General features: G+C 36.0%; 1 protein-coding gene across 1 annotated transcript; it reads left to right on the top strand.

Moving 5' to 3' along the window:
- Window positions 1-406: 406 nt before the first annotated feature.
- Window positions 407-9188, top strand: LOC121862798 (probable peroxisomal membrane protein PEX13). Its single transcript, XM_042361109.1, has 7 exons — window positions 407-604; window positions 1846-2160; window positions 2684-2800; window positions 5717-5847; window positions 7498-7763; window positions 8289-8487; window positions 8624-9188. Exons 1-7 carry the CDS (start codon window positions 522-524, stop codon window positions 9043-9045), a joined length of 1533 nt encoding a protein of 510 aa, XP_042217043.1. The 5' UTR covers window positions 407-521; the 3' UTR covers window positions 9046-9188.
- Window positions 9189-19929: the final 10741 nt, after the last annotated feature.

The following is a 19929-nucleotide window of genomic DNA, read 5'->3' as shown; positions in this document are numbered from 1 at the left end:
GTGTATCATTATTTTTGTCTTTATATTTCACTAAATGTAGATTTTTTCCAGATATTTTTGTCATTTGTTATAAGAGAACTCAGTTATTTAATGTTTTTTTTATATTAATGTTTTGTTGTAAAAAAATAATTTATGCAGAAACCTTTGGTATTATATTTATTACTGTATTATGAAATATATTCTTAGGTCTTTATCAGTTATATAACTACTGATTAATATTCACAAGTATCAAAATTCTTAGCAAAAAACAATATCCCGCTAAACTTAGCAGCCATCATTAACTATCGTTTGGCAGAGCTATTAATTATAACACATCAATTAAGTTTTTTTTTATAATTTTTAATAAAGTTCTTAAAGGCAATAATGAATAAATAATAAAGATAATAAATTAAGGGTTCTGTGTGTGTGTGTGTGTGTGTGCACCAGCTGACTGTGTACTGGCTGGCAGGGTCTGGGTCTGGGACTGGTTGTTCAGGTAGTAATGGTTTAAACAAGAGACAACTAACAACAGTAATATATTAATGGCTGCACCTCCTAAACCATGGGAACGACAGCAAGGAGTCAACCACAGGCAACCAAACTTCAACCCTGATCAAGTCAATGCGTAAGTGTTTGTGACGAAGTTGTGTCATTCCTTTATTGAGTACAGTAACAGTAATGCAGTTATTGAGTACAGTAACAGTAATGCAGCTATTGAGTACAGTAACAGTAATGCAGTTATTGAGTACTACACCTAGTTGTGTAGTTAAGCTAGTGTCTTATTGTCCCTGTAAGCTGAGGTATATAATTGTCCAGGTAGTTCATCTTGACCTTGTTCTGTAAGGGTAATAACCATTCACTTTTACAGCTCGTTAAACTAAACTCCTTACCGGTGTTTTAGAAGCAGTGCTGTGACCTATTTTTACCAGTTAGGTTAAAAATAGGTGGAAGACTTTAACGATCATTTTACCGATAGTTTTAGAAATGCATAATTATTAATCTTTGACCTTCCCTCCACTGCCAGTCTTGACCCCCACCAAAGGGTCAATTAGTAATTCCTAACCTAACCATCATCATTATAATCAGCGTGAAAAACTGATAGTAAATAGCTGTCCAACCACCCTAGCTACAGTGTTATAAGCTGGTTGTCTGCAAATAGCCAAACTTTGATTAGTTTTTTGGCCAATGAAAACAACTTGGTACTGTACAAATATTAAGTAAATGTTTTACAAGTGGACAACCATGGATTTTAACATTGGAAAAACACATTGATCAACAAACCTAACCTGACAATGTAACGTAACATAACCTGACCTAACAACCTAACCTAACCAAACCAAACAAATCTAACCTAACAATGTAACGTAACCTAACCTAACCAAACCAAACATAACCTAACCAATCAGTTACCTCCCTTTTGTGATGCTTGTTGAACCTTTGTGTGATTAAAAATTGTTTGTAATTTTTTTTTTAATAATTTTCACATATCTTCCATTGAGGTATTGAACAATTACTAGTATTTGTTACATAAAGGAATTTCAGGAATTGTTTTTGTAGACATTAATTATTTTTTTTTAAAACTGACACATAAACAGACACACACACAAACAGACACACACATAAACAGACATACACACACATAAACTGGCTGCCAAGCTCTTTCAATAAACCGTTAATTATTATTATTATTATTATTATTATTATTATTATTATTATTATTATAAACAGACACACACACACAAACAGACACACACACAAACAGACACACACACACAAACTGACACACACACACACACACACAAACTGACACACACACACACACAAAACAAACCTACTTTAGAATTTAATACATGTTTACTCTTTCAGATTTGTGTCGGGACCACCACACATGATTCCTGGTGGTGGTGGTGGTGGTGGTGGACAACCCATAACCAGACAACCACCATTACCACCACGACCACCACCATCATCCACCACAAACTATAGCAACACATATTCACGCCCTATGCACGGTTCCTATGGTTCCTATGGGGCCTTAGGTACCATGGGATCGGGGTCTTACTATAGTAGTGGCTATGGTGGTGGTGGATATGGTGGTGGTGGTTATGGCGGTGGTGGTTATGGCAACTACAATAGGTTGGGTTTTATGGGAGGAGCTACAGGACCTACAGCTGATGATACGTAAGAGGGATTTATTGAAGGATTGGGGTATACCTACTGTATACCTTTATACTACCTTAGTGAACTACTGTATACCTATATACTACTTTAGTGAACTACTGTATACCTATATACTACCTTAGTGAACTACTGTATACCTATATACTACCTTAGTGAACAATACCTGACCAGTGAACCATACTACCTTAGTGAACTACTGTATACCTAGTGAACTACTGTATACCTAGACCAGCCAGGGCAGCAGCAGGACTCATCCACCTCTTATAACTTATCTAATAATACAACTTTCTTTGTCAGGGTCATCACTGACTTGTGCCTTTTACATTTCACTCCACTAGCATCACTAGCACTGACAACAGTCTTTTAGGAGCCAGTTTCACACAGAAACACTAAAGTTTTGAGAATACAACACCAGATGCTGTGTGGGGGTGACTCATTGTACTGTGGTAAAAGGCTCACAAGCTAGCTACCATCTGTTTACTGTAGGTTAGGTTTAATTAATACTGTACCATCAACATTACAGGTTTATACGTCTGGCAGAGGACAGTTCTCGTCAAGCCTTCCAGAGTATAGAAAGCATTGTCCATGCATTTGGCTCTGTTAGTATGATGCTAGAATCAACATATCATGCTGTATACAGGTACAGTATACTGTCGTGTTAAATATTTCTTTGATGTGACAATTTATCACGCCATATTATGTTTACAAAGTCCTGTAGGAGACACGGCTTGTCTATATAGTAAACACCTTTTATTATTAACAAAATAGTACAGTACTCTTGCACATAGTCATTCTTATCCTTATCTTGTGAAACAGTTTTAGGCTGGAAGAGATGTATTACTGTAGGCCTTATCTCTATAAAGTGTTTAAAGACATGAGATCTACAGTACAGTCGGCCCTTCACATACGCGGGTTTAGCATTCACGGATTCGCAAATACGCGGATTGCCCCGCCGGAGGAATATTCTGTACATTGAAGTAATTGAAGTACATTCAAATCGCGCACGGCACCGAACACTGCACACCGCCCGCTCCCGCTACCTCACACACACAGACATAGCACGTCGTCACCCTCACTCAGTCAGTCTCGCTGTAACCACGCTTGTGTTGACATCAGCATTGTAGTTGCAAAAATATTACATTTCCGGGAATGTATTATATTAAGCACAGTATGAATAGAATATCACTAATATAACAGTATTTTAACCAAAAACTATTAAAAAAACGAGTAACATATCTTGAACATCAGAAGGTTAGGTAAAGTCTTTTGTTTTCATGTAGTTTATCCTAATTTACATTGAAATACATTACATTTCAACAAAACTACTATTTATTTCTGAGAATATGGAAATGTAATATTTTTGTTGAAATGACGTACGTATTACAGTGGAAAGTGACGAAAGCAATGACTTCCGCTTTCTTTCGTTCAAAAGATGTTTCCGTAATCGCTTTTCGAATGGTTTTCAGTTAAAAAACTGTTGTATTACAATAATATTCTATCCTAATTCACTTGTGATGCAACAGTTTTTTAACTGAAAACCATTCGAAAAGCGATTACGGTAACATCTTTTGAACGAAAGAAAGCGAAAGTCATTGTTTTCGTCACAATTTTATCCCACTTTCCACTGTAATACGTACGTCATTTCAGCAAAAATATTATATTTCCGTGAATGTAGTAAATCAAGCACAGTATGAATAGAATATCATTGTAATATAACAGTATTTTAACCGAAAACTATTAAAAAAACGAGTAACATATCTTGAACATCGGAAGGTTAGGTAAAGTCTTGTTTTCGTCATGTATTTTATCCTATTTTACATTGAAATACATCACGTTTCAGCAAAACTACTATTTATTTCTGAGAATATATTCATTCAGGTGCAGTTTAGGTAAAATATACATGTGATGTAACAGGTTTTTTAACTGAAAAAGATTCGAAAAACACGTACCCTCTAGCCCACGGGCCTTGAAAGGAATTGTGCACTTGCCTGTGACCTATAAAGCCCAAAAGAGTGCTTGGATGGACAAAGACATATTTCGCGATTGGTTTGTTCATGATTTTGTTCCATCAGTTCGTCAGAACTTAAGGAAATTGGGGAAGCCTGCAAATACAAAGTGCCTGCTACTTCTCGACAACTGTAGGGTCCACCCGCATGAATCAAAATTAGTGTCTGATTGCGGGAATATTTATGCATGTTACTTGCCACCAAACGTAACATCATTGATTCAACCCATGGATCAAGGAGTCATTAGGAACTTTAAATGTCACCCTAAAAATGATTTTATGGCAAAAATGATGAATAAGAATGTCAACCCTACAGAATTTCAACGCAGTTTTACGATCAAGGATGCAATATTTTCACTCGTGACTGCCTGGAATGCAGTCACGAGTGAAACACTTTTAAGAGCGTGGCGAAAGTTGTGGCCGAAAGTGATGTTTGCAGATCTAGTGTGTGATCAAGACAAAGATTTTGAAGGATTCCACATAAAGCAGAGGGCATCTGAAGTGCAAGAACTGATGGAGACTGTTAAATTATCTCTGGAAGACAACCCTCTACGCAAGCTTAATGCTGCTGACATAGAAGAGTGGATACACATTGACGATGATATTGAAGTTGCTGCCACTTTCACTGATCAAGAAATCATTCAAAGCATTACAACTCCTGAGAAGATAGAAGAAAATTGTTCAGAAGAATCTGGTGAAGACGACGACAAAGTTGAAGAAAAGATATCTTGGGCTGCTGCAGAAAAGGGCATTGAAACAGTTATTAAATTTGTGGAACAGAACCATAGCTTCAGTCTTCAAGACGTCATGCAGGCACACATGGTGCAGAATAATCTTATCACAAAGAAATTACAAAGTCGTAAACAAGGTGATATACGAAAGTATTTAAAGAAAGCAGTGTCAAGCAGTGCAGTAGAAGCTGCAAGTGTTCCATCCACAAGCAGTGCAGCAGACGATATAGAAGTCGTGGAAATCAACGAATAAATATTTATTTGTTTTGTACTTTGTATTTATAGGAAAATGTTTCGTTAATAAACTACAAATAAATAATCTATTTGTATAAAATAAATTCTGCTTTCATTTGTTTACTGCAGTGAAAAATGTTTGTTTACATTTTTGTCAGGTGTTGACTTTATTTTTCTTTAAAACTGCTCGTTTTGATAAATGAACCATGCTATATTTGCTAATGAATAAACTATCAAAATGTACCTGTTCATCTCTTCTTTATTCCTCCTTTAATTTGAATTTTAAAAGTACTGCCTGAGAATCCGGAAAATCCGAAAATCCGGACCGACCCAATCCCCAAGCAGTCCGGCTTTTTGGACTTCTACTGTAACATAATGTAGCATAACATAACATGACAACATCACATAACATAATGTAGCATAACATATAACATAACAAACATAATTTAACATATAACATAATATAACATATAACATAATATAACATTACCTAACCAACATAACATAACATAAACACCACATAACCTAACCTACCCTTAACTAACCTACCCTAACCTAACCTTGCTTTCTTTTTCCCCCCAAACAGTTCATTTCGAGCAGTATTGGGAGTCGCTGACCACTTCTCAAGAATGAAGTCGCATTTTGCTCAAATATTTTCCGCTCTTGCTGTAGTTAGAACTTTACGCTGGCTGTACAGGAAACTTTTATATCTTATTGGTAAGTGTAAACTGCTCCCTGTTAAAAGATGTTTAAGTCTATAGTTTAGGTTTACTGTTTTAGGTTTACAGAACTGCTTTAGGTTTATAGTTTAGGTTTACTGTTTTAGAATACGGGGGGCAGCCAGGAAACTTTTGCAAAAATTAGAGAGAAAATAATTATGAAGTGATTTTAAAATCCAGTTTAATAATTTAATTTTATCTGAGATGTTTTAAGCTTTACTTTATATATCCATCCAGGTAAAATTTTTAACTTTAGGCTAATTAATTAATTTTATGAGTCCCAGATGTGTCAGTCAGGATTATTTCTTTATATTTTTTATAACTGGATGAAGAAATACTGTATGTATGTATAGTAGCTAAAACAACTGAAACTATATGAGGGCTGTCACTAGTTACATGTACGAGGTTTGTCCAAAAAGAAACCAAACTTTTTAAATAGCGGGCCAACGAGCCGGCTCAGTGTGCTCGCGACGGGAGCGCTGTGTAGCGGTGACCTTGACCTTTAGTCTAACACTAGCAGCATCACGCCACGTCAATTAGTCGTCGAGCTACACGTGCTAGAGTGAACGTGTGTTTAGTGCACTTGGCGATTTGTTAAAAGTTGAACAATGAAGGATCTTGAAGGGCAACTTGTTTGCGTGAAATTCTGTTTCAAATTGGGAAAAACTTTTAAGGAGACTTTTCAAATGTTGCACCAGACTTATGGGGAGGATTGTTTGAGCCGTACGCAATGTCACATGTGGTACAGTACCAGCGTTTCAAAAGGGAAAGAACATCCACCGAAGACGATCCCAAATCTGGACGTCGAGTCGCTCAAATGTGGAGGTGATGTTGATCGTCTTTTTTGATTGGAAGGGCGTCGTTCATCATGAGTTTGTTCCACGTGGTCAGACAGTCAATAAAGAGTTTTACTTGGAGGTCCTAAAGCGTTTGAAGGAGGCAGTGCGAAGAAAGAGGCCTGAGGCGTGGACAAACAAGACCTGGATGCTGCACCATGAGAATGCACCTACTCACGCGTCGCTCCTTATCCATGACTTTTTGGCGAAGCAAGAGATGGCTATCATCCCCCAGCCGCCCTACTCTCCGGAGTTGGCCCTTCCGAGTTTTTTTTTCCCAAAGTTGAAACCCACCCTGAATGGTCACCGATTTCAAACAATAGAAGAGATAGAAGAAAATTCGCTACGAGACCTGCGCACCATCCCTCAAAACGCATTCTAGGATGCGTTCCAGAACTGGCAAAAATCGTTGGGAGCTGTGTATCAACAGTAGAGGGGAGTTCTTTGAAGGAGACAAGTCTGATTAAGTTGTAAGTAAAGCAATAAATTTGTTTTTTAAAAAGTTTGGTTTCTTTTTGGACAGACCTCATAAAGACCATGGCTGATAAATATTGGTACTATATGAGGGCTGTCACTAGTCACACATAAAATTTCGGGGGATCATATCGACCCCCACCTGCACAGGTAGTTGTTTCAGCTACTGTACAATCGGGGACAAAAGTTCGTTCCCTGTGGTGAAACCGAGTCCCTGGAACGAGTCTCCGAACTGACGTACCGTGAATGTTTCATCTCATCTGGGCTCGACACTGCTTCATTTTGGGAGGGGGTGAACTTTTGACCCCCGACTGTACAGTACTTGGTATATTTCTCAGGTTTGAGATCACAGGATCCAAGTTTAGAGGCTGCCTGGCGTACTGTTGGTGCTCATAGTGAGTCGGCTGCAGCCATCATCACAGAGGCAGATATTAAGGCTTCCAAGTCTTCATGGCCCATAGTCATGTTTCTGGCTGTGGTCTTTGGTGGCCCCTACCTCATATGGCGCCTCCTGTCATCACTGGCACCAACTATTGCCAAAAATAGGAATTGGCTGCAGGGCCGTGGTGAACATTATGCTGCTGTTGCTAAGTACAACTTTGAGGTGAGTACAGTCCAACACAGTACAGTATTGCCTTCTATTAAACTGTGATATATTAAGTTATATATCATAATCTTGCCTTCTGTGTTCTGGAAGAGCTTATATATTTAACTCTGCTCTAAGAGAACAGTATTGCAGTAACTGTTACCTACCATTTAAATCATATTTTTGCCAATAAATTTACAATACATATTAATATATTTGGAATGGCTTTCATACTGTTTTGTATCCATTAGTCAGTTTAATCAAGTAATACTGTACTTTTCTGCTCTGTTCAGACTATAACTGTCTTGGCAAGTTTACATATATTTTTTTAACATATTAATTAATGTTTTGCAGTTACAAAAGTCAATTTATTTGAGTTGGTTGTCTGAGGATCACGTGATCTTTGAGTAAATAATTATTACTTTCTTAAGATGTTAAAATACTGCAGGTTAAGCACATGTAGTTAGTAATGGCACAAAGTTACTAGACAACCAACAAATACATTATACAACTACCTGTTTTTATCCCTAAATTCTCTCTCAGGCAGGAAACAGGAATGAACTTACATTTAGAGCCGGCCAGGCCCTGTTCTTGGCACCCAAAGACCAACAGCCTAATGTCCGTGGATGGCTCTTGGCATCCAACAAAAACCAGTGTGGTTTGGTACCTGCTAACTACATCAAAATTTTAGGTTTACAATCTGGTATATCACGCCCTGCAGAGTGTCAGTCAGAAGTACAAGGTAAGGTTTATGACGTTTTATATACTGCCTACATTCTTTACTCCTTCCTCCACATTCCTACCATATTCAAGATGTTTATATGAATGTTATACCTTAAAATGTGTGTCTGTTGAATAAGAATGTTTATTTTTTTCAGGTGGACGTCCATTAATATCCAATGCCAGTAGCAGAATTGTGGCTTCAAGAATCCCTGATATACCAACACCTAAATTTGCACAACATATTCCACACATTGTAGATGGCTTGTCCCCGGTGTCTACAGAATATGGAGTTAAATCTTTTTCTCAGGGTAATGACCAGAGACTTCAGAACAATTATGGCGGTCAGTTACAGATGAATTCTAGTCCAGTTACTTCACAAACACCAGGTCAAGAAATGATGTTGGGAGAGGGTATTAGTCACAAACAGAAGCCTTCTCACTTTGATACACAAACACCATGTGGTGATGATCAGGAACCGTGTGGTGATGGTCAGGAACCGTGTGGTGATGATAAGGAAGCAAGTGGTGATGATAATGAAGCAAGTGGTGGCGATGAAGAACATAAGTCTGTGTGGTGATGCAGATACTAAAGTGAGAGGGGCAGCACAGGAATGTTTATAATATGTTCCTGCTGCTGTACAGTGTTACTATAGATAATCTATTAGCTCAATATATTATGTAAAACACTATTAGGTTCTTGCATTAAAAAGACTGAAATCCATCTGTTACTTTGAGTGTATTTTTTTTACTGTTGTGTTAATATCTGGTACAGTCGGGGCCAAACGTCTCGAACACTTGACAGTATTTACCATGTAAGTACCCGAAGATCTTGGGTATTAAGGAGGGTTTTATCCCAGTTTGTGGTTCAGACATAATATGTGATGACCAGTAGTGTTATTAGTATATCCCAATCATATAACTCACAAGTAGATGACAGATATTGTTAAGTGTTGTTCAAGACTTTTGACCACGACTGTACGTACAGATAATGATTTCTTGAACATTGTTTTAAGAGTAATTGAGTTACCCTGAAATGTGAAATCAGGCAAGTTGAACATTTATTATTGGCTACCGAGTCAAGTGGCCAGGGTAACAGTCGGGAGGTGCTGCTGTGTTCAGTAATTGTATTATATGTACAGTATATATTTCTTTTTATGATAGAAAGGATTAATTATTAGTTATCATTTTAAATGCAAAAGAAAAGTTTCCTGTCCATCTTTTAATTTTAAAGCCACTAAATTTTATATTTATTTATAAATTAAAATAGTTGTGTAATGCCGGAAACCTGTGACCTCACTCTTGACCTTTCCTATCATCTCTGACCTGGCTGGTAGTAGCTGTGACCTCACTCTTCACCTTTCCTACTATCTGACCTGGCTGGTAGTAGCTGTGACCTCACTCTTGACCTTTCCTACCATCTCTGACCTGGCTGGTAGTAGCAGCTGTGACCTCACTCTTCACCTTTCCTACTATCTCTGACCTGGCTGGTAGTAGCTGTGACCTCACTCTTGACCTTTCCTACCATCTCTGACCTGGCTGGTAGTAGCAGCTGTGACCTCACTCTTGCTACAGTGGGGTATGCTATAACGAATCTAATTGGTTTTAGAATCTTGTTCGTTATAGCATTCGTTCGTTATAGGATTAATCAGTTCCAGGCCCCCAAATACAACCACTAACACTGAAAAATATAATATAAAATTGTAAAAAAGTGCATAAATATGCATCTAAACCCCTGATATAAAGAATATCATTAATACTTGTAATAAAAAAACAATACATTAGTAAAAAAAAAAAAATTTTTTTTTAAATGTTCGTTGTAGGAGATTCGTTCGTTATAGCATTCTCAATTTTATAGGTAAAACCGTTCGTTATAGGAATATTCATAGTAGGATCCGTTCGTTATAGCATACCCCACTGTATATGAAATGTTGTCCTCGTCAAACATATTTGCCCACAGTGACACATTCCTCAGATGGTCAAGTCACAGAACCTTCAGACCTTGGCTTATAAGCTGGATACTATGTAAATCTTCCTGTGTACTGTACTTTATTTTACTGGAAGACTTGGTAAACTTAAGATCTTGCTCCTGTGGTTTAGTTTATAATGGATAAGTTGTTTCCAAAGTTTGATACATGGCAAGATGTTGTGTCCATAATGGCAGATATACTGTACATTAGTCTCCTGGTGACCAAACACTGACACTTGCCAAAATGTTTGTTCTTTATCTTTATTTACAACTAATTCTTTTAAATTCTAAATGATAACTTAAATTGATTCACAGTTTAATATTTCATTTTAATAAATCACATTTACTGGGGTAATTTGATGGTACAGTAACTTAGATTTATATTAAATTTCAATACATTATTTCCATAATAAGAGATACAGTATACCTATGGTGTAATGCAGCTAATGGTAGAACACAGCACAGGAGTTAACCAGTGATTACACCAGGTTGTGACAACTGGTTAAGTTGCCTCCCATCTGCCTAGAAGTAGCCACTTCCTCCATCATTATTACTCTAATAAATGTATTTTGGGATATGACTAACACATCACTTTAAAACCATTGGGTAGGCCCAGTACTGTGTGGGACGGGCACAGGTTACAATATTAAGGAAGGTCTTCTACACAGAGAGAATAATGGTGTACTCTTGAGAATATGTATACTGTATACCAATGGATTTGTGAAGGTGTTAAGTATTTGCTGTTAGTTGATGGTCATAATTCCTTGAGGATGACTTGAGAGTTGTGTTTAGTTACACTATAAACCTTACTGAAGGTATTATGTCATTGTGCTCAAGGTGGATAACATTGAACACACTGGATTAACTCATTGTTCTCAGGAGGTCAGCATCTGTATGAAGGTACAGTACCGCAGCCAACTGATTTATTATAAAAAAAAGCCGACTATCTTGTGTGATTCATCGTCCTCCAGTACAGCTCCATTATTTGTTTGTATACTTTTAGGGAGCAAAATATTGTCTCGGCTGAATAAAATTGTTTGGTGTTAACCAGAATAAAATACTGTACATAAGTTTGATGCTGCCCTACAAAGGGTTGATCAGTGTTCATGTCTACAGTAAACACTATACTGTACAGTACAGCACAGTACAATTCTCCAGAACATCCTCTCACATATATTTTGTATTAGCTGTTTATAACAAACACTGTGGCATCAATCAGTGTACTGTACTGTTGTTGCCATCATCTTTCAACAATACCTCAGTCAATATTCTTCACTCATCCCCTCTTAGTCCTACTGAAATAAACATTATTACTACTAGTCATTCTCCAGTTTTAATTGTATAAAATTGGGTACTGTATTCATTAATAGACCTTACAAGTTCATATATTGCTTCAACAACTTGTTAAAGAGTTTAATAAAATTATTTACTGAAGCTGAAGAACACCTTAAGATTTACATTCCTATATTGTGTACATGTTTAGTTACTGATTATATATACGCTGTACAGTACAGTGCTGTACAGTACTGTATATTTCTTGCCCAAGGGAGGATTTTATTATTTCTGCTCATGAGTCTTATGGTTAAAGAGAATTTAATAAAAATGATTGTACAAAGCTGTTTTATACCAGACTTGCCAACATTAATGGTCAGATCATCAAGGTGGGTTTGTGACAGGAAGATCATCCACCTGTAACTCTGTCTTCAGATTTGTCTGATAACAACTGAAGCATCTGGCCGTCAGGTCATCACGGTTGGCTCGCACATATACAATTTTTACGACAAACTCTTTATTGAACAACGGTTGTAGTGCCATAAAGCTATTGTCAGAGAACTCATTATAAGAATGAGAATGTAGTGTTTTATTAGACCATTGAAAATGTCTGACAGAAGAGCCATTGTACTATACTGGTGGAGAGCAGACGTGTTTAATGGAGCTCCAGAAGTTTTGACTTGATATTTACGTTTATTGTCTAATAACATTGTGATGCAGTCTTACTAACTTCAGTATTATTTATATAAGAGAAACAAGGATAAAGTGTATACAAAAATACAGGTTGACCAAATTACCGTAATAATTCTATATAACCGATTTACTTTTAGCAGAACGAATTGGTGCCAGTTTGCTTCATCTAGTGGTGATGGGGGTTGTTAATAGTGTCTGGTGCCTCAGCGAGTTAGGCCTATTTCAGTTTGAACACGTGCAACTCTCACACATACATCTGATATAAGTTTACTTTATCCTCTTCACCATTGATTGTCAAGTTAAATTTAGGTTTATCTCAAAATAATTATTTTTTATTATAATCCTGTATGTCACTGCTGCCTGCCCCATGTAACATCACGCACATCTCTAGCTGAACTATCGCCGTGATGCGGAAGGTGGTTTTAGAATGGAAGGAGATGTTTTTTGTATATAAAATATATGCTACAGGTAATGTACTTCATGATGAGCCATGAATTATTTTATAATTTATTATAAAAAGTTTTTGGTGGACTGTACACAGGAACTGTGTCCGCTGATAGGGTTGCATTACTGAAAACCCATCCCTAGGTAAAGTTTCTGTATAGTACAGTACTGTGAAACTTTGTAATTTCCTGTAACTGTAAATGGTAAAAACAACATGTGGTCGTGAAGGAAACACAACTAAGAGCTGGACCTTTATTCCTGATGTTTTGCCAAGATTTTTGTACAGGAATAAATGTCCATCACATAGTCGTGTTTCCTTCACTCCCAAACAATAACACGAAAAATAATGAAACTATTTGCTGATACTCATCTTGTGCTCACAACAGACGCAAAGCAGTTTTCAGTATATTAAAATAGGCAAAAATTACTTCACAGTCAGAGCAAAAGCACTTTACAGTCACTAAAACAGGGAGAGCACTTTACAGTCATAGCAAAAGAGCTTTACAGTCACTAAAACAGGGAGAGCACTTTACAGTCATAGCAAAAGAGCTTTACAGTCACTAAAACAGGGAGAGCACTTTACAGTCAGAATACAATGTGATGTTTAGTGATGTCCTTCACTGAATGGTAAAAAACACCTCCATAAACATCAAGGTTCATTTTTTACACAAACGTAACCAAGAAGAAATAATGACTGGTCTGTAGTTCACAAGGCAGCATTCAGGTAGATGATGCCTCGGCTGATACTAAGTGATGCGTTCTATACTCCCAATCGGTGAGATGATGGATAACATTAATGATGGTTTATTTACATCACATATAGGGAAGTGGTCTTAATATATCAACATAGTTAACGCAAATTATCGTAGATTGGTACACGTTAAATAAAGGTTGATCCGTACTTTACGAGATGGTTAACGATCTAGGTTCAAAAACTTCAAATTTAAGTTGGTGTTATAATGACAAATTCAATATATATAAAAAGTCAATTACATTATGGCCAAAAGTTGTATTAGTAACTTTCATATACAGCAGAAATTGATCCCAACCCAGAAGGTCGGTGATCTGGCCACCTGCATCACCTACCATGCCTCTGTGTCACTACCATACCTCTTGTGTCACCTACCATGATGCTTCATTATTCACCTACAGTGCCTCAATAAGTCGGAATTTGGGGATAACTCAGCAAAGCCAGAGCCCCATATGTGCCAAGTTATCGACGGTTGACTGTACTATTATTTTTCCATGTGTATATTGGAGGATTATGACTGTGTGTGTGTGTGTGTTAGAAAAATAAATTAACAACATCAGTCAATATATGTACTGTACATTTATATACAACCAGGACAGAAAAGTATTAATAGTTTAAAACTGTCAGTATCATACAGTTTACAACTTTTATTACATACACAAGCAAGTACAGAAAATTTAAATACACGGTAACATTTTCTTCACGTGCATAAGAGGGAAAGAAAAAATAATAAGGTAACAAGTTTTTTTTTTAAAACTTTAACAAGCTATCAATATTTACAACTAATACAACCACAACATTACCTTACAAAACAACCTAATTGGGGGTTAACATGACTGTACTGTACTTCAACATAAATGACCTCGTTACAGAAAGATACGATATAATTAAGTAGAAATTAATATCATTTGAAGGAACCATTAGTCTGATTTTTTTTCTCTTTTCTGGGGGATGTTTAATTATCTATCTATTTTATTAGTGTTACTTTTAATTTTCATAATCAATTTCTCCGTAGTTACTCAAAGTCAAAGTACAGGGAGTTCCCGACTTACAAACACTTGCCAATATAAACAAGGTGAAACTATAAATTTCCAGTAGTATTTTATTTACCTGATGACTTATTGTATTTGGTTATTGTATTTCTTCATAAATTAAGTTATTTATATAAGGACTTAGGCTATGATATAGTAGTGGTATTTTAAACATTGTTCTGTAAGTACAGTATTACAGTACATAACTTGTGTTCCCTGTACAAATAACAACGTCCTCAGGAACCTAACCTAACCCGGGGTCCCTCTGTAAATGCATTGCTACAACTCTGACATAATTGAAACAATCTCATTATACTTAACTCGAGAAATAATAAATGACTGTAGCAGAGACAAGTTCACAGTCACTAGTAAGAATCATTACTCAACTGTCTCTAAGTCAAATCTAATGCTGTTCGCGCTTATGTAAATGAAAACAACAAGCGTAAAAAATTGGAAGCGAACACAGTAGCTCTCGTGGTAAAAAAATACAGCACATTATCGCCCGTGTACCGCATCAGGGCGCTGTATGGTCCACTAAATACCTAATTTATTAGTAACTTTAATAACTGCCAGTTTACACCAGTCATACAATCATATCCAGGCAATAATCTGTTAGGATGTTGGTGTTTATATAATGCAAGTTTAGTAGATCAGTTGGCCTTTGGTTATTACACGAAGGAATGATACAGTATCTCCCCTTACTCAGATGATATGGCTTTTTATATTGTTTCCTCAACATATTTACAGCGATTATTATTTAAGTACATCTTGAATCTAAATCTGAAGTGAAAAATTGAAACAGTTTTGATCTGTTTTACTGTAAATTTCAATATTACCAGATTAATAAAACTTTGAGATAATACAAAATAGATATCATTTACAAGTGTTATGTACAGTAAGCTAAACAACTATCTGTGCAAGTGGGGGTTGATATGCTACCCCAAAATTTTACATGTAACTAGTGACAGCCTTCATATAGTACCAATATTTATCGTCCATGGTTTCATATTGTTTCCCACAAAGTATGCACAGGTAGTTGTTTTAGCTACAGTACAAACGGTAGTAGTCGTCAATACCATTTACCGCACTCGTTAGCCGTAAAACATTGTCGTTGATGACGGCGAGGTGGTCCCAGCTGTCATGTTTAACAATTCTAGTATGAGATAATTGTGTATAGTTATATATTTCTTTAATTAGTTATGACGGTAAATACCCAGTGGAACAGAGGCTCTCTCCCTTGATCCACTACTACACAGGCTGGAGAAGCTAACACAGTTCAACACTTCCAGATAAATAGAATGTTTGGAGAATAAAACCTCACTTTATAAACAGGAAGAGATGTGCCCTGTGTGATCATTATAAGAGTACCAGACCTTGTTAAGACCAGGCTACTGTACTGTTACACTATCAGGTCTAGACCAGCATCAGTTATAAACCATCTCCATCGTGTGATCTGATAAATTTAAGATATACAATATCAATGTCCGTACCAGCACAGGTTTAATGTATTAAATCTGACAAAAGTATCTTGTAAAATTATCAACCTCCTCTTGAGGATAAATGTGAAACTGAGTCTTACATCTATATTACACATTCTGAAAACTTGAAAAAAAAAAACCCTCAAATTTCAGATCATCAGTTAATATTAATTAATTTCTCATTCCCATGAAATAAGTTCACAAGTTTAACAAGAAATAAAATACAGTACTTATAATTCCTTTGTTTCCTGTAATCTTTTCATCATATATAACCAACAATAACGCTCTATAATCCCTTCACTACAGGGACGCCATTTTTAACGTTTTATTTAATAAATGCCAAATGATTTTATTCAGCTCAGAGGCGACCCTATAAACAGGGGTTAGGAGGAGACTTGGTTAATATAGCATAAGAGGTGAGGAAAGTTAATACAGTTACCTTTATATTTATACAGTAACTAATGTTGAAGTGTAATGTTGTGTATTATGTTAAATATACATTAATACTGCCTGCCTGCCACACTACACCACTGTATGTCTAAATAAGTATACAGCACACAGAGTTAAGTATACTGTATATATGTTGAGCATTTTAATACCATACAGAGGCTTTATTAAAACACCAATAATGTTCAAAATTAAAAAAAAAATCTAAAAAAATTCCCAACTTAAAAACAATTCATTATATTTTCCTACAGCAAAGATGGAAGGATAGACAGGATAGAGATGGAAGGATAGACAGGATAGAGATGGAAGGATAGACAGGATAGAGATGGAAGGATAGACAGGATAAAGATGGAAGGATAGACAGAAGAGAGAGGTCCTTAAGGTAATTCAAGATAGTACTGTTAGGTCATCTAATTACTGTACTGTTCTGTGAGGTCGTGAAGGTGATTCAAGATAGTAATTAGGTCATCTAATTACTGTACTGTTCTATGAGGTCGTTAAGTTGTTTAGAGATGATTCAAGGCAGTATTATTTTAGTAGTGATGATTAGGTAAGGGTATGTTAAACAGGGAGGCTGGTAAACAGCCTCACTTGAAGGGACATTAGTGTACTGTACATGACCCGATCCACTGCCAGTAGAGATCAGGTCGAATTTCACTTATTCACAGGAGTTTGATAGATAGAGTTCGGTCTTGACTGGCAATTACTATATATAAACCATTCTATATATTACAATTTATAAGAATGTTGGTTTTTTCCTGTTTTTAATCTATATATTAAGTCCGATAGATGCTTCTGTTTTTAATCTATATATTAAGTCAGTAACATTGAGAAAGTTTTACACAATCTGGTTATATGTAACTGAGCAAAAATCACATAAACACTTGATACCATATGTAGTGTTTTAACCTTCAAATGGTGAATAAATTACATATAAATCAATATATATCTCTCCTAAACATCAAGATACAGTACAGTACATTAATGATAAACTATACTGTGAGAAATATTACCTAATGCTATTTGGTGTCGTTCCAATGATTTTGTTTATTAGTATTTATGTCGATATTTCATTACATTTTGAAGGGAAGTTTGATTATGTCTTTAAAACTTACGGAGATATTTCTTATTATAACTAGAAATTAAAAGAATTGATCCATTGGTTAGGTTAGGTTAGGTTAAGGAGATGACTTACATTTAACATCTTAATTGACCTACAGACAATAGTATCTGTCATGTGTTTTGTTGTCAGATGCAGTTAAATGAATGCTATAAGAAAAATTAACCCAAGAATCTGAAACTATTCCCAGATAACAAGCCACCAATCACCTCATTCATCGTTATCAGGTGTTACATTGTACTCATTCTAACATCCAACATTCCCAGAAGTTTATGTTAAGTGTGCCAATATTTTCCTGGCAACTCCTAATGTGATATCTAAAATAAAATTTAAGTTGTTTATTTCTGGTGAAAAGAACAATGTAATACCCTTCTATTTTATACAGGGGCCCCAAGTTCACGGATTTATAATTCATGGTTCTCTGTTATTTGTGGATGACACCCTTGATGTACCCTAGAATGTCTGTGGGTAATTTTAAAGTTGCTGGCACTTGCGTGGTCAAGACAGGGAGGAGCCATTCATTCCAGAAACAGTACACACACACACACACATATATACAATACAGGTAAAAGAAATAATTGTTCTAAGGTCAAACACATAAAGGGTTTATACACAAATAAAAATGTCCCCCCCCCCGGTCAGCAAATGTAATTTGCCGATTTGGCAATTCGCGACAATTTTGAAAACCTGACCTCTGAGAATTTGAAGGGTATGCTGTACTGTGTTATAAGTACACTGTACTTATAACACAGTACTGTACTTAGTACAGTACTGTGTTATAACCCAAGACTAACTGATCCACAACCTGAGACAATCACACCGTTACAATATAAACAGTTACCATTAAAAACTGTTATCAGAGAGCCAATAATATTTTACACAACATGTAAGAGAAATTGATTATATAAACAGACTAAAACCAAATTGTATATAAAGATTTGTTCCTTTACACCAAGAGTATAGTATAGTACAGTACAGTACTTGTGTAAAAAGATATAAAAATACAAATTCTTCACAGGCTGTTATTTAGTAAGAGCTTAAACGAATGGCTCTTAAGTTTGTGTTTAGCATTAAACATGTTTGTGTTTGTGTGTGTGTGTTCAGCATTATACATGTGGGTGTTCAGCATTATACATGTGTGTGTTCAGCATTATACATATATGTGTTCAGCATTATACATGTGGGTGTTCAGCATTATACATGTGGGTGTTCAGCATTATACATGTGTGTGTTCAGCATTATACATGTGTGTTGTTCAGCATTATACATGTGTGTTGTTCAGCATTATACATGTGTGTTGTTCAGCATTATACATGTGTGTTGTTCAGCATTATACATGTGTGTGTGTTCAGCATTATACATGTGTGTTGTTCAGCATTATACATGTGTGTGTGTTCAGCATTATATACATGTGTGTTGTTCCTTGTATACATGTGTGTGTGTTCAGCATTATACATGTGTTTGTTCAGCATTATACATGTGTGTTGTTCAGCATTATACATGTGTGTTTGTTCAGCATTATACATGTGTGTGTTGTTCAGCATTATACATGTGTGTTGTTTCAGCATTATACATGTGTGTTGTTCAGCATTATACATGTGTGTTGTTCAGCATTATACATGTGTGTTGTTCAGCATTATACATGTGTGTTGTTCAGCATTATACATGTGTGTTGTTCAGCATTATACATGTGTGTTGTTCAGCATTATACATGTGTGTTGTTGCATTATGCCATGTGTGTTGTTCAGCATGCCATGTGTGTTGTTCCAGCATTATACATGTGTGTTGTTCAGCATTATACATGTGTGTTCAGCATTATACATGCATTAAACATGTGTGTTGTTCAGCATTAAACATGTGTGTGTGTTCAGCATTATACATGTGTGTTGTTCAGCATTAAACATGTGTGTTGTTCAGCATTATACATGTGTGTTGTTCAGCATTATACATGCATTATACATGTGTGTGTGTTATACATGCATTATACATGTGTGTGTTCAGCATTATACATGTGTGAGCATACATGTGTGTTGTTCAGCGTATACATGTGTGTGTGTTCAGCATTATACATGTGTGTGTGTTCAGCATTATACATGTGTGTTCAGCATTATACATGTGTGTGTGTCAGCATTATACATGTGTGTGTGTTCAGCATTATACATGTGTGTGTTCAGCATTATACATGTGTTTGTGTGCATTATACATGTGTGTGTTCAGCATTATACATGTGTTGTTGTTCAGCATTATACATGTGTGTGTG

The sequence above is a fragment of the Homarus americanus genome, unplaced genomic scaffold (genome assembly GCF_018991925.1).
Source record: "Homarus americanus isolate GMGI-L3 unplaced genomic scaffold, GMGI_Hamer_2.0 scaffold42657, whole genome shotgun sequence".
Classification (NCBI taxonomy): Eukaryota; Metazoa; Arthropoda; class Malacostraca; order Decapoda; family Nephropidae; genus Homarus; species Homarus americanus.
This window is presented reverse-complemented; position numbering and strand designations above follow the sequence as displayed.

What these genes read in the sequence shown, in the direction of transcription:
- LOC121862798 (XM_042361109.1), top strand. Translation starts at nt 522, where the DNA reads ATGGCTGCACCTCCTAAACCATGGGAACGACAGCAAGGAGTCAACCAC. An exon ending in TTGCTAAGTACAACTTTGAG is followed by an intron (nt 7,764 to 8,288) that starts GTGAGTACAGTC and finishes ATTCTCTCTCAG; the next exon opens with GCAGGAAACAGGAATGAACT. An exon ending in GTGTCAGTCAGAAGTACAAG is followed by an intron (nt 8,488 to 8,623) that starts GTAAGGTTTATG and finishes TATTTTTTTCAG; the next exon opens with GTGGACGTCCATTAATATCC.